The sequence below is a fragment of the Salvelinus sp. IW2-2015 genome, linkage group LG33 (genome assembly GCF_002910315.2).
Source record: "Salvelinus sp. IW2-2015 linkage group LG33, ASM291031v2, whole genome shotgun sequence".
In the NCBI taxonomy this organism is placed as follows: domain Eukaryota; kingdom Metazoa; phylum Chordata; class Actinopteri; order Salmoniformes; family Salmonidae; genus Salvelinus; species Salvelinus sp. IW2-2015.
This window is the reverse complement of record NC_036872.1, coordinates 33648862-33672505: the sequence shown is the minus strand read 5'-3', so window position 1 is coordinate 33672505 and position 23644 is coordinate 33648862. Positions and strand designations below refer to the sequence as shown.

The 23644-nt window shown below is 43.1% G+C and overlaps 1 protein-coding gene across 1 annotated transcript in view; it reads right to left on the bottom strand.

The window, feature by feature from the left end:
- LOC111957407 (PI-PLC X domain-containing protein 3) overlaps positions 1-23644 on the bottom strand; it is a 54119-nt gene that overhangs the window by 1512 nt on the left and 28963 nt on the right. Inside the window, exons 2-5 of the mRNA XM_023978209.2 lie at positions 14888-15144; positions 14610-14783; positions 14129-14304; positions 13897-13998 (exon numbers count right to left, since the gene is read on the bottom strand). Coding sequence (XP_023833977.1) covers positions 13897-13998; positions 14129-14304; positions 14610-14783; positions 14888-15144 — 709 coding nt within the window. The remainder of the gene's footprint in view (positions 1-13896; positions 13999-14128; positions 14305-14609; positions 14784-14887; positions 15145-23644) is intronic.

The window sequence follows — 23644 nt, the reverse complement described above, 5'->3', positions numbered from 1 at the left end:
TCACACCCTCAAACACCTAGCTCCCCCAAACACAGCTCACTCTCCAGATCCCAATCACCTGAATTCTAATCATCTTTTCACACACCTGTATGTCATTATCACACAATATTTAGTTCAGTTCTTTGCACCCCATCACTGTGAGGTATTGTTTGTTTTGTGTGACAGGTCTTTCAGAGCGCTGTTTTCCCCGTGATTGTCTCCTCCCGTGTATGATAGTGAGGCAGGCAAAAACTAACGACACCTTTTGCCAATTCCCTGCCTGTACTTTAGCCTATCGGATTTCCTGTTATCTACCTATTGCCTGATCTCCCGGACGACATTACTAGCCTTTTCCCTGCCTGTACTGTTGTCCTTTTGGACCCCCTGTGTATGACCTTCTGCCTGCCCCTGGACCCAGCTACCTYCCTCCTCCTGTGGTCCTTTGCAATAAACACCTGCTGCGCTAGGACAGATGACCCAGCTGCAACTCCAATTTGCACTGAGAGGTGTGAAAGTCCTTGAACCCAACAATGGAAACAGAGAACCATAACCTCCCCCACTCAAATGGAGCGGCCTCTAAGGCCCTCTGCCCCATGGCTTCCTTACCTCCCAGTGCAGAGCCTATCATAGAACACTGCACAAAAATAGTACAAACAGAAGCTCCTCAGGGACAATCCAGAGACACTATTTGCAGACTGCTAAAATACTGGGAAGATGAATCAATAAAATTTTCCACACAGACATTCCCTGGCATGGCCACACTGCTATATGAGCACACTACCCCTATTGGCGGGGGGGGGGGGGGGGGGGGGGGGGGGTTAGAATAACATCACGCCTGCCCAGACCCACCTGTTCTCACCCTTTCTCTGAGAGAATGTGCAATTAGCAGATATGTGGCAGTCACCCATGCGCTTTCCGTATTTAGATAATGAAGCGTACGATTTTTCCATTGTCTTTATTGAAGGAGGATTGTTTGATTTCCAGTTAAGTATACGTTTTTTTCAAGAGAATTAACAAGGAGAGTATCGTCCAACCCATCGGGTATCTCATAGCCCCCTCAGATAACGTCTTGAAATATGCAGACAGATTAAAAGTACATTTACATCGTAATATTACAGACAGCCAACTTTCTAACTCCACCCAGAACTTTTGGGCTTTATAGCATTCCCTGTAGGCATGTCTTATGGAGTCATTGTTAGTTTTATACTTAAGACAGGACTCTGTCATTGTGCTGTATTTGAAAATATCTACATTGGACAGTCCAAAATTGCCTTTTAATTCTGTTATTAAAATAAATGTATGCCTTTAGTTTCCCCATGTGATCCAATGTATCAGTGCATTCTGAAAAGCTATCCAAGGATTGTTACATAGGGTTGTGTTTTATGGGACTCATATTGGTTCTTGTAGAATCCATTTAATTTCCTTCCATATTGGTATAGTGTTCTTAACRATGAAGTTGTTAATGTTCTTAACGTTATCCTTTGAAAACAGACARGTGAAAAGATTCTGGGAGGTGAGCATGTMCATCTACAATATGTACCCATTGTTCCTCTTAAGTGCATTTAACAATGTCTCAAGTAAAAGCCTTGGGTGGCAAGTTAAAGTTAAAACCACCCTCTGACTTTTTATTCTGTTTTATTTGCCCATATAAAAGCATGTTATGGCCAAGTATACTTTTTAAAAGAATGTCTTCAGTGGGGTAATTGGTATTACCGAGAATAAATATTTGGAAGAGGTCAACTTTATCTGTAAGATTTATGGTATTTGATATTTTATTATGATCCCCATTAGCTGTGAAAACAGCAGCACCTCCGCCTGAGGTCCACACAAAACATAATATATAACATTAAAAAGACAACAGCTCAAGGACAGAATTACATAGATTTAAAAACAGCASAACGCCCACATATCAATACATACAATATCCAGGTCAAATAGTGGAGAAGCGTTGTGCCGTGCTGCTTTGTTTTTTTAAACCGGGTTTTCGGTTCATATAGCATTATGAGATGAAAGGGAGTTCCATGCATAAATGGCTCTATATTATACTGTATGCTCACTTTAATTTGTTCTGGTTTGTGAAAGGGACTGTGAAAAGACCCCTGGTGGCATGTCTGGTGGGGTAAGTGTGTGTCAGAGCTGTGTGTAAGTTGACTATGCAAACCATTTGGACATTTCAACTCATTAATCTTTCTTATAAAAAGCAGTAGTGATGCAGTCAGTCTCTCCTCAACTGTTAGCCAAGAGAGACTGGCATGCATAGTATCTATGAACGATTACAATGAAGAGCAAGGCGTGCCGCTTTGTCCTGGGCCAGCTGCAGCTTAACTAGGTCTTTCTTTGCAACACTTAACCACATGACTGGACAATAATCAAGATAAGACTAAACTAGAGCCTGCAGGACTTGCTTTGTGGAGTGTGGTGTCAAAAAAAAGCAGAGAATATTATGAAAAAACCCTCAACATCTTTTGAATCTATATGTTTTGACCATGACAGTTTACAACCTAAGTCATTTAGTCTCAACGTCATCAGTCACACCACTCATTACCAGATTCATCCTATGTCTAGAGTTTAGGGAATGAGTTGTACCAAATACAATGTTCTTAGTTTTAGAGATGTTCAGGACCAGTTTATTACTGGCCACCCATTCCAAAACTGACTGCAACTCCTTGTTAAGTGTTTAAGTGACTTCATTAGCTGTGTGTATGTATGTATGTATGTATGTATGTATGTATGTATGTATGTATGTATGTATGTATGTATGTATGTATGTATATGACCCGTCTCTTTTCAGTCTTATGTTCCAACATCAAAAAAAAAAATCACATTGGATACAAGTATAGACTCCAGGCTTCAAAATGGTATTATCATACACATACAACTTTACAAAATAAAAACATACAATGCTTTCTTTCATTATTTGTTTTTTCATGCATGAATGCAATGGCTCACTGTTCGCCCAATTTGCCAATGAAGTAATAATTAAAATAATTGGCAACATCAAATGGTTTGGTGATGAGTTGAATTTGTCTTTATGCCCAACAATTTCATTTYAAGTACTCCAAAGTGTTTTTCCATCAATCTTTATATCTCCGATATTGGCTTCATAATACAGTTATTTTTGTTGAGTTTAATCACATAATTTCTCAACATGCAGTTAGTTGGCCACTCAGATGTGCAGCCAGACTTATTAGCCACTCCTTTTGCCCCATCTCTTTCAACCATACAGTTTTTCCAATTCCTCATCAGTCCATGGAGCTTTAACAGTTCTAACAGTCAGTTTCTTAACCGGTTAATTTGGTAGCAATTTAATAAATTCATCAAATGCAAATTCTGGATGCTCCTTATTAATCACATCAGACCAACAAATATTTTTTTACATCATGGACATCAGACACAGCAAAATATTTTGTATGATCTCTTATACATTATTTTAGGCCCAGCTTTTTGGGACTTTGGCTCTCCTAGATATAGCCACTATAGCGTGATCACCACATCCAATGGGCACAGATACAGTAGAACTTTGCACTAGCTGTATTAGTAAAAATGTGATCAACACATGTGGATGATATTTTTCCTATAGTGTTTGTAAACACCCTGGCAAGTTGATTAAAAACCTGAACCAGATTACAGGCGCTGGTTACAGTGAGAAGCTTCCTCTTGAGCAGACCTCTGTTTACATCACATACACTGTCAACAATATGAAAGCAGATCTACAGTGGCTTTCCGAACGCGTGGTATATTAATGTTCTGATGTTAGCAAGTTAATGATTTCATGAACCTTATTTCTAAGGCTATATTAATATGAGCCATTGTCAGCCCTTTCCTGGGGAGTTTCTCAGAGATACAGTCGTGGCCAAAAGTTTTGAGAATGACACAAATGTTCATTTTCACAAAGTCTGCTGCCTCAGTGTCTTTAGATATTTTTGTCAGATGTTACTATGGAATACTGAAGTATAATTACAAGCATTTCATAAGTGTCAAAGGCTTTTTATTGACAATTACATGAAGTTGATGCAAAGAGTCAATATTTGCAGTGTTGACCCTTCTTTTTCAAGACCTCTGCAATCCGCCCTGGCATGCTGTCAATTAACTTCTGGGCCACATCCTGACTGATGGCAGCCCATTATTGCATAATCAATGCTTGGAGTTTGTCAGAATTTGTGGGTTTTTGTTTGTCCACACGCTTCTTGAGGATTGACCACAAGTTCTCAATGGGATTAAGGTCTGAGGAGTTTCCTGGCCATGGACCCAAAATATCGATGTTTTGTTCCCCAAGCCACTTAGTTATCACTTTTGCCTTATGGCAAGATGCTCCATCATGCTGGAAAGGGCATTGTTCTTCAAACTGTTCCTGGATGGTTGGGAGAAGTTGCTCTCGGAGGATGTGTTGGTACCATTCTTTATTCATGGCTGTGTTCTTAGGCAAAATTGTGAGCGAGCCCACTCCCTTGGCTGAGAAGCAACCCCACACATTAATGGTCTCAGGATGCTTTACTGTTGGCATGACACAGGACTGATGGTAGCGCTCACCTTGTCTTCTCCGGACAAGCTTTTTTCCAGACGCCCCAAACAATTGGAAAGGGGATTCAGAGAAAATGACTTTTCCCCAGTCCTCAGCAGTCCAATCCCTGTACCTTTTGCAGAATATCAGTCTGTCCCTGATGTTTTTCCTGGAGAGAAGTGGCTTCTTTGCTGCCCTTCTTTTGGAGGCCATCCTCKAAAAGTCTTCGCCTCCTGCCTGCTGCCATTCCTGAGCAAGCTCTGTACTGGTGGTGCCCCGATCCCGCAGCTGAATCAACTTTAGGAGACGGTCCTGGCGCTTGCTGGACTTTCTTGGGTGCCCTGAAGCCTTCTTCACAACAATTTAACCGCTATCCTTGAAGTTCTTGATGATCCGATAAATGGTTGATTTAGGTGCAATCTTACTGGCAGCAATATCATTGCCTGTGAAACCCTTTTTTGTGCAAAGCAATGATGACGGCATGTGTTTCCTTGCAGGTAACCATAGTTGACAGAGGATGAACAATGATTCCAAGCACCACCCTCCTTTTGAAGCTTCCAGTCTGTTATTCGAACTCAATCAGCATGACAGTGTGATCTCCAGCCTTGTCCTCATCAACAATCAGACCTGTGTTAACGAGAGAATCACTGACATGATGTCAGCTGGTCCTTTTGTGTCAGGGCTGAAATGCAGTGGAAATGTTTTTTGGGGATTCAGTTCATTTGCATGGCAAAGAGGGACTTTGCAATTAATTGCAATTCATCTGATCACTCTTCATAACATTCTGGYGTATATGCAAATTGCCATCATACAAACTGAAGCAGCAGACTGTGAAAATAAATATTTGTGTCATTCTCAAAACTTTTGGCCACGACTGTAGACATAATATGGAAAAGAACAAACAAAGCAGGAGAAGAATAAAAAAATTCAGCAGCTGCAAAGGTTGAAGCTACGTTGGCTGAAATATGGCAAGATTGTGGGAACATCGTTCCATTTAAATACATTGCCTTGCAAAAGTATTTCATCCCCCTTGGAGTTTTTCTTATTTTGTGGCATTACAACTTGTAATTTAAATGGATTTTTATTTGGATTTCAAATAATGGACACACACAAAATAGTCCAAATTGGTAAAGTGAAATATATGTATATACACACACACCCCTGTACTTAAAGGCCSCAGAGTCTGCAACACCACTAAGCAAGGGGCACCACCAAGCAAGTGACACCATGAAGACCAAGGAACTCTCCAAACAGGTCAGGGACAAAGTTGTGGAGAAGAACAGATCAGGGTTGGGTTATAAGAAAATATCAGAAACTTTGAACATCCCACGGAGCACCATTAAATCCATTATTTAAAAAATGGAAAGAATATGGCACCACAACAAACCTGCCAAAAGAGGGCCACCCACCAAAACTCACGGACCAGGCAAGGAGGGCATTAATCAGAGGCAACAAAGAGACCAAAGATAACCCTGAAGGAGCTGCAAAGCTCCACAGCGGAGATTGGAGTATCTGTCCATAGGACCACTATAAMCCGTACACTCCACAGAGCTGGGCTTTGCAGAAGAGTGGCCAGAAAAAAGACATTGCTTAAAGAAAAAAATTGGCAAACACGTTTGGTTTTCACAAAGGCATGTGGGAGACTCCCCAAACATATGGAAGAAGGTACTCTGGTCAGATGAGACTAAAATGTAGCTTTTTGGTCATCAAGGAAAATGCCATGTCTGGCATAAACCCAACACCTCATCACCCTGAGAACCCTATCCCCACAGTGAAGCATGGTGGTGGCACCATCAAGCTGTGGGGATATTTTTCATCGGCAGGGACTGGGAGACTGGTCAGAATTGAAGGGTGGCGCTAAATACAGGGAAATTCTTGAGGGAAACCTGTTTCAGTCATCCAGAGATTTGAGACTGGGATGGAGGTTCACCTTCCAGCAGGACAATAACCCTAAGAATACTGCTAAAGCAACACTTGAGTGGTTTAAGAGGAAACATTTAAATGTCTTGCAATGGCCTACACCCATCCAACTTGAAGGAGCTGAAGCAGTTTGCCTTGAAGAATGGACAAAKATTCCAGTGGCTAGATGTACCAAGCTTATAAAGACATACCCCAAYAGACTTGTACCTGTAACTTCTGCTCTACAAAGTATTGACTTTTTGAGGGGTAAATAGTTATGCACCCTCAAGTTCTGTTTTTTTTGTCTTATTTCTTGTTTGTTTCACAAGAAAAAAAATGTGCATCTTCAAAGTGTTAGGCATGTTGTGTAAATCAAATGATACAAACCCCCCCAAAATAAATTTTAATTCCAGGTTGTAAGGCAACAAAACAGGAAAATGCCAAGGGGGTGAATACTTTCACAAGCCACTGTAGATCTGCTTTCATATTGTTGAGTAACTGGATAAAGTTATCATTATACAGTTGAAGTCGGAAGTTTACATACACGGAACCCAAACCGGCTGCGCGCGTGCGCCATCGTGCGCTATCGTGCATACATTTATTTTGTCCCCCTACACCAAACGCGATCACGACACGCAGGTTAAAATATCAAAACAAACTCTGAACCAATGACATTAATTTGGGGACAGGTCGAAAAGCATTAAAGATATGGCAATTTAGCTAGTTAGCTTGCACTAGCTAGCTAATTTATCCTATTTAGCTAGCTTGCTGTTGCTAGCTAATTTTAAACATTGAGTTGTTATTTTACCTGAAATGCACAAGGTCCTCTAATTAATCCACACATAAAACGGCCAACCAAATAATTTCTAGTAATCTCTCCTCCTTCCAGGCTTATTCATCTTTGAAATTATATGGTGATTGGCATCTACACTTTTACCACAACAACCGGCAAAACATTTCGTCTTTCAATCACCCACGTGGGTATAACCAATGAGGAGACGGCACGTGGGTACCTGCTTCTATAAACCAATGAGGAGATGGGAGAGGCAGGTCTTTCAGCGCGATCTGCGTCAGAAATAGAAAGGAGTTCTATMTTAGCCCTTGGCATCGCAGACGCTCGTTGGCACCCGCGAGCAGTGTGGGTGCAATAATTGAATAACATGGATTTCTAAATTTATTTTGTAACGCTCGCGCACGCAACGTGTCCTGTCTGGTCAGTATGTTAGGTTGGAGTCATTAAAACTCGTTTTTCAGCCACTCCACAAATTTCTTGTTAACAAACTATAGTTTTMGCAACTCAGTTGGGACATCTACTTTGTGCATGACACAAGTCATTTTTCCAACAATTGTTTACAGACAGATTATTTCACTGTATCACAATTCCAGTGGGTCAGAAGTTTACATACACTAAGTTGACTGTGCCTTTAAACAGCTTCGAAACATTCCAGAAAATTATGTCATGGCTTTAGAAGCTTCTGATAGGCTAATTGACATCATTTGAGTCAATTGGAGGTGTACCTGTGGATGTATTTCAAGGCTACCTTCAAACTCAATGCCTCTTTGCTTGACATCATGGGGAAGAAAAAAAAAATCTGCCAAGACTTCAGAAAGTTCATCCTTGGGAGCAATTTCCAAATGCCTGAGAGTACACGTTCATCTGTACAACAATAGTACCCAAAGTATAAAACACCATTGGACATGCAGCCGTCATACCGCTCAGGAAGGAGACACGTTCTGTCTCCTATACATTTGGGTCCAGTCGAATTCTTTCTGCAGTGTTCAAATGCCATTGCAAACAAAAGGGTAGACTCCTGTCTAGTGCCCTTTTCTAAAGCAATTCCATCAGATAATGTATTGTTTATATTTTTTGCTTTAGATATGTTTATTATATTTGTATTAAATGTACAGTGATCCTCGCCACTTCGCGTTCACTTATCGCGGATTCGCTATTTCGCGGATTTTCTATGCATTTTTTTTTTTTTTTTTGGTGCATTGTGCTCTGCATTCTGATTCGCTAAAACTCCATCCCGCTTCTTGTATCAAAACTGCTACGAATTGTGCTATCATTTGTCGTCTCGTGCAGTTATGTGTACGTACATAAAACAGCTTGGCAAATTTACATAAGTTGGCCAAATTATCTTGTAATTTCGAACATCTCCTAAACCCATAATGTCGACGAAACGGCCTACACGTGAGTCACTGTATTTGTATACTTGTAATAGTTGCTAATTGTAAAAAAAAAAAGTTTTCTATTTCGCGATTTCACTTATCGCGGTCATGTTTCGGAACGTAACCCCGCGATAAACGAGGGATTACTGTATTTCAGCTGGAATGTTTTGAAATGAAGAGGCCATTCAAGATGGTCGAAAGCCTTTTCGGCATCTACAGCCATTATTGATGAATCTATATCTTGTTTTTTAGCGTATTGTATGATACATGTTTTGTATTTGTACATTTTTAAATTGGTGAGGGCACTAGAACAGTCTGCAGCACCCGGCCTCACCCTACTGGACTGTCTACTTTTTGCAGATTATCTGGTACTTCTGTCCCCAACCAAGGAGGGTCAACAGCAGCACCTAGATCTTCTGCACAGATTCGGTCAGACGTGAACCCATTGCCCTCTATGGTTGTGTGGTCTGGGGTCCACTCACCAACCAATAATGCACAAAATGGGACAAACATATATTTTCTTCAACGTTTACCAGGCAAGTCAGGAATAAGAATAAATTCTTATTCATAATGACGGCCTACCCTGGCCAAACCCTAACCCAGACGACGCTGGGCCAATTGTGCGCCGCCCTATGGGACTCCCAATCAAAGCCGGTGGCGATACAGCCCAGGATCAAACCAGGGTCTGTAGTGACGCCTCTAGCACTGAGATAAAGTGCCTTAGACCGCTGCGCCACTTGGGAGCCCCAAAATTGAGACTGCATGCAGAATTCTGCAAAAATATACTGTGTACAACGCAAAACCCCAAACAATGCATGCAGAGCAGAATTAGGATTATACCCACTAGTTATCAAAATCCAGAAAATAGTTGTTCAATTCTACAACCACCTAAAAGGAAGTGATGCCCACACATTCCATCACAAAGCCCTCACCTACAGAGAGATTAACCTAGAGAAGAGTCTCCAGGGACAGCTGGTTCTGGAGCTCTGAAGGAAACATATTTGGACAAAACCAAATTATGAGAAAGTGAAAATAACTATTTGACATACTGGAAAGAATCAACCCCAACAAAATTGCAAGTTGGAATGCTATCTGMCCCTAAACAGAGAGTACACAGTGGCAGAATACCTGACCACTGTGACTGACCACAAATTACGAAAATCCTTGACTATGTACAGACTGCTATTGAGAGAGGCCACCATAGGCAGACCTGGCTCTTGAGAGAAGACAGGATATGTGCCCACTGCCCACAAAATGAGATGTAAACTGAGCTACACTTCCTATCCTCCTGCCAAATGTATCACAATAGACACATAAGTGACTAGTTTCAGGAAACTAGGTGTATGTCGCGCGTCACTACTTCACAGGAGAGCCATTTGAACAAACTTTTTTTCATCAAAATGTGTTTTTATTTTGGCAGAGATGCATTCTGGAACATGCCAACTATCATGGGCTTTAATGACAAACTCGTATGCCATCTGTAAATACAAATAAAATGGTTCAATTACGAGCCTAGTTGGTTTAGCCACGGAGAAAGTCAGCAACCTTCCCGCTAGCCATGATTGGCTGAGATAAAGAGTGGGCTGGACATGCCGAGAGATGAGTTGGGATTGGTCTGCCATGTAGAACGCATCTGTCTATAATATGAGCTGCTCAGTATGTGTAAGTAATCCTTTCTAACGCTGCTTTTTTTAAAGATGTCACGTAGTAGAACTGCATAAGTGTTTCTCTCCACTTTCTGGAGGACCGAGTTTTGAAATCAGTGGAATTAGAGTATGATAGCTAAGGAGAAAATGATGGCGTTTGATTCCAAAAATGCAGACAGAGTTGAAAAGGGAACACACAGAAGGCTGTTGTATAAATCACCTCTCTCCGGATTACATCTTTAAACTAAGGTCAACCATGACATCTGTGACATGGAGGGAGAAGCGTTCATCCATGTATATGGGTAAGAGAGTCTAACTAGCTACATTTTCAGATATTATAAGTTTCTAATTTTGTCAGAAAGTAATTTTCATTTCAAGTTAGTGTCCTGTTCGCTAGCTACAGTTACATGTATGATCTGTGTAGTAATACTATTCTTATCTCAGAGCCATTTGCATTGCTAATTATAACCTATTGTTTGCTAGCTAACATTGAACCTGGTTGGTTAGCTACCTGCTGATTCATGCAGGGTAGTAACGTTATGAGTTGGGATCATGGTTAATTGTCAGCTAGCGAGATATCTAAACAAAAGACTCCACTATGCAAGTAACTAATTCAATAGAATGTTTATGATGTCACTGCGACAACTGTCATTAGACGTAGCTCTGGCTATCTACTCTGATTTCAGAGCGCTCTCGTCTGACTGTGCCAGAGCGCAGAATAACTGACAAATTTATGAACGCTCAAAACCCGTTGAATATGGCGGGTGTCGGTAAATGTTGGTAAAAAAGTGTAATGAAATTGTTTCCAGTGGCACAGTTGCAGTCACCCGGCTGTGGATAACATAACAAAGAGCCTAACCAGCTTTGATAGCGGAAGTAAATGGTCAGAGTGAGCAAGCTAGCCAATGTTAGCCAGTTAGCTTGGGTGCTTGAATGCTGTTGTCCGGTCAGAACGTTCGGTTCAACCCTACACCGCGGCCAGAGCGTCCAGTGTGCGCTCTGAATTTACAGACTGACAATCTGTTTAGGAAATCCCAGAGCACACTGGCAGTCCAGATTAAATTTACGAACACACCTGTAGTGTAAGCCAGCCTTTAGTCTTGACATCTTTGGCTGTTCAGTACATACACTCACATGGGAATCCTTAAAGAGATGGGTGGGGCTKAAGCTTAAGAGGGTGTGAACGATGCTGAATGGGTGTTGACAAAGAGCTCTCCAGTAGACACCAAAACATTCAAGAGCCAATTCCTCAAAAGTGAGGCTACAAGTTTATCATCTTTCAAAGCAGAATTACTTTCCCGTTGTTCCTCAACTGTAGTACATTATATACCATTCTCTAGCTCTCTACTTTTATCCAATGTGAAACTATTTTTTTTAACATTTCAAATTTTCTACATAAGACRGAATCGAGCCTGTCGTCATATATACCGCAGTATGCAATCACAGCAGCAAGATTTATGGCCCGTTGCCATGAGAAAAGGGCAACCAGTGGAGTAAAGACATTGTAAATAGAACATATATATGTTTATTTTCCCTTTCATACTTCAACTACTTGCACATTGTTGTTACAACACTGTATATACCCAATAACATAACATTTGKAATGTCTATATTCGTTTAAAAACTTTGTTATGTTCCCTAATGTTTCCCTTTTGTTTATTGTCTATTCCATTTGCTTGGCAATGTAAACATGTGTTTCCCATAACAATAACACCCTTTCATTGAATTGAGAGAGATAGAGAGAAACCGAGCTAGACAGAGACACGGAGAGACGCACACAGAGAGAGAGAGAGACACACACACACACACATTTACATTTAAGTCATTTAGCAGACGCTCTTATCCAGAGCGACTTACAAATTGGAAAGTTCATACATATTCATCCTGGTCCCCCCGTGGGAATTGAACCCACAACCCTGGCGTTGCAAGCGCCATGCTCTACCAACTGAGCCACACGGGACCACACACGGGACCACACACACACGAGATCACACACACACACACCGAGACACACAATACACAGAGACAGAGACAGACACACACACACACACACCGAGACACACACACACACACACACCGAGACACACACACACCGAGACACACACACACACACAGACAGAGCAGAGACAGAGCAGAGACAGAGACAGAGACAGACAGAGACAGACAGACACAGAGCAGAGACAGAGACAACACAGAGACACACCAAAGACACACAGAGACAGAGACACACAAACAGAGACACACACACGAGAGACAGAGACACACAGAGACAGAGACACACACAGAGACAGACAGAAGACACGACACACACAGAGACAGACACAGAGACAGACACACACAGAGACACACACAGAGACACCACACCAGAAACAGAGACACACAAACAGAGACACACACAGAACAGAGACACACAAAACAGAGACACACACACAGACAGGGACAGGGACAGGGACACACACAGACAGGGACAGGGACAGGGACACACACAGAGACAGGGACAGGGACACACACAGAGACAGGGACAGGGCACACACAGAGACAGGGACAGGGACACACACAGAGACAGGGACAGGGACACACACAGATACAGGGACACACACAGAGACAGGGACACACACAGAGACAGGGACAGGGACAGCACACAGAAGACAGGGACAGGGACACACACAGAAGACAGGACACACACAGAGACAGGGCACACACAGAGACAGGGACACACACAGAGACAGGGACACACACAGATACAGGGACACACACAGATACAGGGACACACACAGAGACAGGGACACACACAGAGACAGGGACACACACAGAGACAGGGAACACACACAGATACGGGAACACAACAGATACAGGGACACCACAGATACAGGGACACCACACAGAGACAGGGACACACACAGAGACAGGGACACACACAGAGGCCAGGGACACACACAGATACAGGGACACACACAGAGACAGGGACAGGGCACACACAGAGACAGGGGACACACACAACAGACAGGGACAGGGACACACACACAGACAGGGACAGGGACACACACACAGACAGGGACACACACACAGACAGGACAGGGACACACACACAGACAGGGACAGGGACACACACAGATACAGGGACAGGGACACACACAGAGACAGGGGGGACACAACAGATACAGGGACAGGGACACACACAGATACAGGGACACACACAGATGACAGGGACACACACAGATACAGGGACAGGACACACACAGAGACAGGGACAGGGACACACACAGAGACAGGGACAGGGACACACACAGAGACAGGGACACACACAGATACAGGGACAGGGACACACACAGAGACAGGGACAGGGCCACACACAGATACAGGGACAGGACACACACAGATACAGGGACACCACAGAGACAGGGACACACACAGATACAGGGACAGGGACACACACAGAGACAGGGAGCACACACAGATCAGGGACACACACAGATACAGGGACACACACAGATACAGGGACAGGGACCACACACATCACAGGGACAGGGACACACCACAGATACAGGGACAGGGACACACACAGAGACAGGGACAGGGACACACACGAGACAGGGGGAACACACAGATACAGGGGACAGGGACACACACAGATACAGGGACAGGGACACACACAGAGACAGGGACAGGGACACACACAGGGACAGGGACACACAGACTCACCTTTCTGTAATGGTCTCCCTCAGTCCGCTAGCGACTCCTTTCATGACAGTGCTGGCCTTAGGTGTCAGGACCACTTGGGAGACAAAGAATGTTCCCTTCCTCCTGCAATCACACAAATCACATCAAACCTTACTATACAGCCACAATTAAAGACGCAATAAGTGCTTTTCCCTGTTTAAGTCACCACCCTGTCCAGGAAAAGACAGGGTGAAAGATAAAGGAACAGTCAGACCTGCGGTCAGCCACAGAGGCCTGGAGGAACTGGATCAGCTTGTCAGGGTCAGTGGTGTTGGCCCAGGGAGCCGGCATCATCTGACCCGGCCACAGGAAGGGCACCTCCAGGGCCATAGGACTATGATAGAACACCAATACCTGGTACTCATTCTCCCACAGGTACTGGAGACTCACCTAGAGGAAGGGAGAGAAGGAGAGAAACCTTTGTCTTTAGGAAACTTCCAGAGCCATAGTGGGAGCAGATACGCTCTGCAGAGTGATCAATAGCCGGCACAGCCACAAAGTAACTCTAACAACCACACTGGTAACACTAATGCTTCAGCAAATGTTGACTTTGCAGCTGGCTTATCTTAGGCGATTTCGCTCAGTGCCTCCAGGACAAGACTCATGACAATAAACATCAACCTGCATATTGGACAATATGCTCTTGAAGGAGCACAGAGATTGAAAGTGTTTGTTTGTACAGTAGAGCATTTTACCTCCTGAGCGAAGACGACAGGGCAGAGTTTCTCCCCGAACACATCCCTCAGCATTGAGACCAGCTTCTCATGGTGCAGGTTCTGAACCCCGTAGAAGTGGTTAAAGTCCAGGAACACCACCTCTCTGGCATGGGCCGACAGGAAGGAGCTGATCTGCTCCAGGCCTTCTCTCACCTGGAAGGACAACACACACCCCAAAGGAGAGCAGAGAGAGTGTCAGACCAGTCATACTCAGGAACGTCTGGTCAAATAAAGTTACAGGGATGCATTCTATTCACCGTGGCGCTGAAGAGACCGTGAGCGAAGAAGAGCTCGTTGTCTGGGTCTCGGGGCTTGGTGGAGATGCGCAGGTCAAAGAAGCGGACGCCGGCCTCCAGCTGGCTGGAGAAGTTCATGGTCTGAGTGGCGAGCCATTTGCGCATCAGCTTCTTGGCCACCGTGCCGAAGACGGACACAAAGTTCTGGACGGCATCAGTCTGCTCAGGACCAACCGGAGAGGACTCATCTATGTAGAAACTGAACGAATCATGTGAACCTGGGGGGAATATAGGCTACAGGTTATAGTGGTGTGCAGAACAACCCAGTGGGTTGAGAGGACTGGGTGATGTCCTCGCTCTCCTGTCTAAACAGAAACGTAATTAACCAGAGAAGTGGTTCTCGGAGTGTAACTGCTCTAACTATAGAGTCAGCCCGAGACTTTTCTCCCCTCTCAACAATACATCCACAGCCAGCCCAGTGTGACCTTTTACCCTGAAAAACAAATAGATGAATAGAGAAACCCACAGTGGACCCCACAGGGTCAGGCTACAGTACACAGTCAGCCCTAGGCAACAGAGACAGTTATCCAAGAGGAGGGCTGGCTACACTTGGCCCAAAGAGTGAACCTTCTCCAGTCACAGCAATCACACAAGAACCCCAGAAACACACAGACCAGAAAGTGACCTTAACACAAAAGCACAGAGAAAACCTCACAGGCAAACACAAAACTAACAGCGCAATGAGAGCCACGTCACAACTTATGACCCGAAAGTGTGAGCAGAAGCATCACTCAACCAATCAGGACAGAGACATCTGTGGCTGAATTTACAGCAGAGAAAATGCCAGAGCAAATCTACCAAATCACAAACACCACGTCTTTAACAGTCACAACAACACGGCAAGCCGTACAATGACCTCAGCATCAGTCGAGATAGTGACCGTAACCAGAGCAGACAGCTCTAGGGGTCAACCAACAGCAGTACGGAGTTGTCCACACAGTCTCATAGCCCAGAGAGGGATCTTCTGTAACCTCAACAGAGATGACTGCAGACTCAACCGCACTACAGGGCTGACCCGCACCACAGGGCTGACCAGCACCACAGGGCTGACCAGCACTACAGGGCTGACCAGCACTACAGGGCTGACCAGCACTACAGGGCTGACCACACGGTCACAAAGCCCAAAGTTAACTCAACCACAACAGACGGTCACCGTAGCTCAAACATCAGTCAGTTGACCCTTAAAAAGTCACGAGAGATTACAACAATCAACCTCTCCACAGGCACTGAACACAGAGAGACCGTCATCCTACAGACAGACAGACAGTGCAGTCAAGCAAGTGTGTGTCTGTCTGTACATCAACCTATACAGTCAGCATCCTTCTAAGTTCCCATTTAGCAATGTTCTGGCCAGGATTGTCTGCTCTTACACAAAACCTTGGAGTAGAATAGAGGCCGTGTTTTGCCTTATGGGTTTAATGGAGTAACTGTTATAGAAATGTTCGGACAATATTCCTCTGTTTCTCCAGTAGATACATGATTGGGTACAATAGAGCCAGCCCAGCTCCATGCCTTGAGACATGAAAGATCCCTAGTGTTTCTATCAAATATACCTATAGCATTTCATTAAGAGATAATCTAGCAACGTTCCTTTGGGCTTATCAAAGGTGTTTTATGCAGTGAGTCAGTTCACTGATGATGCGTGTAGTTGAAAAGGTGTGCAAAACAAAAATGGTAGCTACACATCTTATATATATATATATACACACATATAAATTACTGTTCAAACCTCCATCAAGAAATGTCAGCTATACCTTGTATGACCAATCATTTCATGTATGTATCATTTGATGTACACAACATGCCTACCACTTTGAAGATGCAAAATATGTTTTATTGTGAAACAAACAAGAAATAAGACAAACTTGAGCATTCATAACTATTCACCCCCCCAAAGTCAATACTTTGTAGAGKCACCTATTTCAGCAATTACAGCTGCAAGTCTCTTGGGGTATGTCTCTATAAGCTTGGCATATTTAGCCACTGGGATCTTTGTACATTCTTCAAGGAAAAACTGCTCCAGCTCCAAGTTAGATAAAGATTGCTGTACACCAGCAGAACTTAAGTCATACCAAAGATTCTCAATTGGAATGAGGTCTGGGCTTTGACTAGGCCATTCCAAGAAAAGTAAATGTTTCCCCTTAAACCACTCGAGTGTTGCTTTAGCAGCATGCTTAGGGTCATTGTCCTGCTGGAAGGTGAAGACTGGGATGGAGGTTCCACTTCCAGCAGGTGTAATTGCTAAAATAYGTGGCTCTACAAAGTATTGACTCTGACGGATGAATAGTTATGCATGCTCAAATTTGTCTTATTTCTTGGCGGGAAGTTTGCCCCCGGTAATGCGTTGGGCAGACCGCACCACACTCTGGAGAGCTTTGCGGTTGTGGGTGGTGCAGTTGCCGTACCAGGCGGTGATATAGCTCGACAGGATGCTCTCAAATGTGCATTTGTAAAGGTTTGTGAGGGTTTTTGGTGTTAAGCCAAATTTCTTTAGCCTCCTGAGGTTGAAGAGGCGCTGTTGTGCCTTCTTCATCACACTGTCTGTATGGGTGGACCATTTCAGTTTGTCAGTGATGTGTACACCGAAGAAATTGAAGCTTTCCACCTTCTCCACTGCAGTTCCATCGATGTGGATAGGGGGGGTGCTAGATCTGCTGTTTCCTGAAGTCCACAATCATCTTAGTTTTGTTGACGTTGGGTGAGAGGTTATTTTCCTGGCACCACACTCCCAGAGCATTCACCTCCTCCCTGTAGGCTGTCTCATCGTTGTTGGTAATCAAGCCTACTACTGTAGTGTCATCTGCAAACTTGACGATTGTGTTGGAGGCGTGCTTGGCCACGCAGTCATGGGTGAACAGGGAGTACAGGAGGGGCCTGAGAAAAGCACCCTTGTGGGGCCCCAGTGTTGAGTATCAGCAAAGAGGTGTTGTGTCCTACCTTCACCACCTGGGGGCGACCCGTCAGGAAGTCCAGGAAACAGTTGCACAGGGCGGGGTTCAGACCCAGGGCCTCAAACTTGATGAGCTTGGAGGGTACTATGGTGTTGAATGCTGAGCTATAATCAATGAACAGCACACTTGTCCAGATGAGACAGGGCAGTGTGCAGCTTGGCGGCGATTCCATCGTCTGTAGAACTTTTGGGGCGGTAAGCGAATTGAATTGGGTCTAGTTTGAGAGGTAAGGTGGAGCTGATATGATCCTTAACTAGTCTCTAAAAGCATTTCATGATGACAGAAGTGAGTGCTACGGGATGATAGCAGAGGTAATTGAACAAAATGACTTTAGGTACAGGGACAATGGTGGCCATCTTGAAGCATGCGGGGACAACAGACAGGGATAGGGAGAGATTGAATATATTTGTGAACACACCAGTCAGCTGGTCTGCGCATGCTCTGAGGACGCGGACAGGGATGCCGGCAACCTTGCGAGGGTTAACACGCTTAAACGTCTTACTCACGTCGGCCACGGAGATGGAGAGCCCACAGTCCTTGGTAGCGGGCCGTGTCAATGGCACTGTATCATCCTCAAAGCAAGCGAAGGTGTTCAGCCTGTTCGGAAGCAAGACGGTGTCCGCGACGTGGCTGGTTTTCCTTTTATAATCCGTGCTTGTCTATAGCAGAAGACCGAGGTCATCATGTCCTGTGTATGGCTTCTGGTTGTGCCTTGTTTCACTAGTTCATCTGGAGCACAAATTAATGTTGAGGCATAAGTACTTCCTGTAAGCCATTGGTTAACATGTGATTAGCATAACCTTGAAGCCTTGGACTAATTCCTCTGAATTACAGGACGACGCAATTCCAGAAATAAACAAACAAATCCCTCGCTCTCACTACTTTATAGTGGCTTAATGAAGGAGATGAGTAACAGATGTTGTTCTATTAAATGTTTGCCACAAGTTAAGTCAGTAGGTCTACCTGAACAATGTCAAATAAAGTGTCATTAAAGAGTTACATGTTATGGTTTATCTTATTTTTTTTCATGGTTTATGTTAGGTCCTGTGTGGCTCAGTTGGTAGAGCATGGCATTTGCAACACCAGGGTTGTGGGTTCAATTCCCATGGGGGACCAGTACAAAAACATATTAAAATGTATGCACTTATTGCTCTGGGTAAATGACTAAAATGTTATCTTTCCATTTTCTCTGAAAGGTAATATGATATACTGGATATGATACACTCAAACTCCGAGGTTATTCCACACCTACTTACAGATGCAGACGCTTACAAAAACCACAGGAAGTTAAAGACCATTAGAAGGAATGAACAGATGACAGGATTATGTGGGTTAGAGGTACTGTCTCTTTCAGACAGAGAATATAGTGTGTTGAGCAGAGACACCACCATGCAGAAGGCGCAGCAGTGGTGTTTCACACACCATTACTGCTCAGCCCTCTCACTAACTCCTAACACCCTTTAGGACACAGGAGAGGAGCAGGAGAGAATTCCCTTCATCTTCTACCCCTTTTCCTCTGCTTCCGTCTGATCCCCTCTGTCCATCTCCTACTTTCTCTCCTTCCCCTCCCTCTGTCTGTCTCTCTCCCAACCCCCTCTTTTCCTCTTCCCACAGTGGTCCCTCATCAACCCTCTCCATTCGGTCTTCCTATCCATTCCCTCTATCAAATCATCTCTCTCCTCCTATGGTCTCATTCTGTCCTCTGGTATGAGTCATTGAGGACACAGTGTGCAGTTACAGACTGGTGAGACCAAATTATTGTTGTTGTTTTTGGAAAAAATATCAACTTCTTCCCGCTGTAAACTCAATTAACTGCCAGTAGTGCAGCAGAGTACTAGCGTGGCTATCGGATTTGTTTTGCATTCAACAATGATGTATCGATATGGCCTTATTCGGTAAGACAATGACAGAAGTCAGACTGGCAACCAGGTGTGCAGAGTACACTACTGTAAATTTGAGTGAAATACACATAGATCCATAGCTATAATCAAACTGTCAAGCACTATTTGGATCATCTTAACGTAAATTGAGTTTTCCATATGTCAAATGTTTATTTGCTTCAGCATGGCAGAATTCTCTCTATGACAGGAGATTATGACATACAGGGAGACCAATCCCAGGTAGAACATAACATTCTGAGAACCACATGTTCCTTAGAACAACCACACTCTCACCAAGCTCTATGGTCATGTTGCATACAACCTTGCCACAACTTTCTGGGAATGGTGCAAGATAGTTGATWGTTCCAAAGACATTCTCAGCATATAATTAAGAAACACTACTTTCTTGGTATTTTATTACGTTAATATAACTTTTCCTAAATGTTCAAACATGTTTACAATTCCTTAAAAAAAATGTAACGTTCTAGTAACTTTATCCAACTTGTTTGACTTTGGAAATGTTCTCAAATAGTTGAAAGGACTCAAGGATAGCCCACTTTRTTTCAATTTTCGCCTAAATGACATACCCAAATCTAACTGCCTGTAGCTCAGGCCCTGAAGCAAGGATATGCATATTCTTTGTACCATTTGAAAGGAAACACTTTGAAGTTTGTGGAAATGTGAATTGAATGTAGGAGAATATAGCACAATAGGTCTGGTAGAAGAAAATACAAAGGAAAAAAAGTTTTCTACCACCATCTTTGAAAGGCAAGAGAAAGGTCCCAGTTACAGCCATCACTCTGGTTGTAATTCCGATGGCGTCCACAAGATGGCAGCAGTGTATGTGCAAAGTTTCAGACGGATAACTTGTAGTATGAGCGAGCAACATGACATTTAGTGTGAAGTCACCCAAATACATTTGGACAAATCGTGAAGGAGATCCTTGCATTCATATTACATTTTTCTGCAAGAATATAGTCAAATCTGTATACTTGGACTTTGATTTAGCTTTTCCAGTATTAGTAGCCATATTATAAGTTCAAAATTTGCAAAACAACCAGTTTTCATAACTCTCCATATTCTTCATTTTTGTCCAAAATGAAAAAGGTATGCTTTTTCATACAAGAATCACTGGTCTATGCTCTGTTCCTGTGCCAAAGCCTCATCTAGAACCATACATTTTACAACATATACATGTTTTCCGGATACTCCCATAAAGCCCAGCTCATTGGCTATCTAGCTAGCTTTGTTTGACCCCGATTGGTGCTTATTTGACAAAGTTAGAGTCGATCAAGTGAAGACTGCCCGTGTCATTGGCGTGCCATGAAGGCGTTGCTCTCTGACCAAATATGGTGTCCTATAGGATATACTACACCCCTAATTATATAGTGAATTCTCGTTACATTCTAGGATCTCTGAGGAATACATACGAACGTGATTTGACTCGTTGAAACAACGTTTAGGGTGAGATTTTCACAGATTCCTTTCTTTGCAAATTGAAAGAGTGGAAATACAAAATTGATTGTGCACGCTATATGGACCTTTTTAGGATTTGAAAAATGCTTTTATCTAACAAAACGACACTTCGTGTTATCTCTGGGACCCTTTGGATGATAAATCAGAGCAAGATTTCAGAATATAAGTATACATTTCACCTTCAGAAGTGAATTTATAAAACCTATTGCGGTGGGGAAAAAATGTGTTGTTAGGAGCTCTCAAACAACAGCATTGCATTTCTTCGCAGTAATAGCTACTGTAAATTGGACAGTGCAGTTATATTAACAAGAATTTAAGCTTTCAGACGATATAAGACACTTATATGTACCGACATTTGTTGTTTCTCTAAAATCTGCGATGGTGACACGTAGTGCTGCATGATTTACAACTGTCCCGTTGACGGGACACCGATCCCTAAGAGGTTTTTTAAGAAACAACCTTCTCTGTGGGAATTTCAGTGCTTCAGCATAATGTTTCCTACAGGTGAACATCATGGTTCTATTTAAAGTAACGTTCTCAAATTGGTCTGAGAACATTACTAAAACTTTCCATGAAAACCTCAAGAAAAATGTACCGTTGAAAGAAGGTTCTAAGAATGATATTTAAAACATATACATTCTGTTCTCATCATCAACAAAACTTTGTCCCAGGAAAACTTTAAAAGGAACCAGAGTAAAACAAAACCTCCCTGCAACTTAAAAATAAGTTCACTTCTGTTCTCAGTTTTACCGGTCAGGAAATGTATYGCTTCGTTCCCACAACCAAATTCAAACCAAAAACCGACGTTCCCACAAGGAATGAAAAGTGCTAGCTGGGATGTTTTTGCTAATACCAAGCAAACAGCACATACAGTTTCTATTCAATCCTCACCAACCTAATCTTACCTTAAATCCAACACACCTATAGCTTTCAGTCATACAAGAATCACTGGTCTATGCTCTGTTCCTGTGCCAAAGCCTTGTCTAGGACCATGGATGGACTGCCCACATGAACAAAAAAAATACTGTAGAACTTACAAAAGATTTCTGTAATAAACTGTAGTACATCATACTGTAYAATACTATACTACACACTGTAGTATCCCTTGATCATATGTAGTACATACTACAGAGTGTTGTAGTATACCGTAGAATACTATAGTAAATACTACAGTATTGTCCACAAAAACACTAGTCTGCCAAAATGCTAGAGTAAATTCTACAGTTTCATTTGCATAAACCCTGCCCAATCCCCTCCCCCATGTCCCAATTTGTGCCACCCATAAGTGAGAAACGTACATGCAAAGTATGAAACCATATCGTGTTCCATACAAGTTATGGAGAGAAGCAGAAGCTCTGAACTATCCAGTCACACTCCAGTCTAAGCCAGTTATGGAAAAGGTGCTCTTTTAGAATTTCTCCAGTAGGTTTCCTCAAGGAGAAAATCTCCACTTTATGTCAAAGACAATAATTCAGAAACACTACAGTAAAGTCTGCAAATTACTATATTATTTTACTACAGTATTACTATAGTTAACTGTAAATACTACAGTATAGCCCTGTTTTTGTCAGTGAATACGACAGTAAAGTTTGCAAAAACATTACAGTGAATACTATAGTATTAATGCCATAGTATACTATAGTATTTTTTCCATGAGGGTGGGAGCAGAAATGGGGTGGCAGGGTAGCCTAGTGGTTAGAGCGTTGGACTAGTAACTGAAAGGTTGCACGATCGAATCCCTGAGCTGACAGGGTAAAAATCTGTCATTCTGCCCCTGAACAAGGCAGTAAACCCACTGTTCCTAGGCAGTCATTGAAAATAAGAATTTGTTCTTTACTGACTAGCCTAGTTTAATAAAGGTAAAAAATGTAGAAATCAGCCAAGGCATGACCCCTCAATTTAGACCAGCCCACTATGCTAAAGATGGACAGGCCCACCTGGCATTTGTCCAAACTGCCCTTTGTCTAGTCCCTTTRTGTATAGAACCATAGCAGAGTGGCAGCCAGTGTGAATAATGGGCATGTGGTCAGGCACTTCAAGTCATAACTGCACTTAGCAAAGGCTGAGATTGACAGCAAGCTAGTTGGAGATGTGGCAACATGGAGCATGTCCATTATGTGAAAATCACTTCGCTCTCCGCTCCTCTCTTTAAGTTTCTATTTACCGCTTTCTCATTTTCCATTACCTCTCTCCCCCACACTTTCTGTATATTCCCTARCCCTCTCTCACCCTTTCCTTGCCCTTCTCTCAGTCCTTACATTTCCTCACCTTTCCAACTTTTCTTAGCTTAACCCCCTCTCTCCACATTTAACTTGAGTGCAATGTCATATCTTGAAATCTCATCCATGCCCACTTTAAAATCCTCTGGGAAAGTTTACCCTCCTCTGGAGCTCAAGTGGTGAATAAGAGAT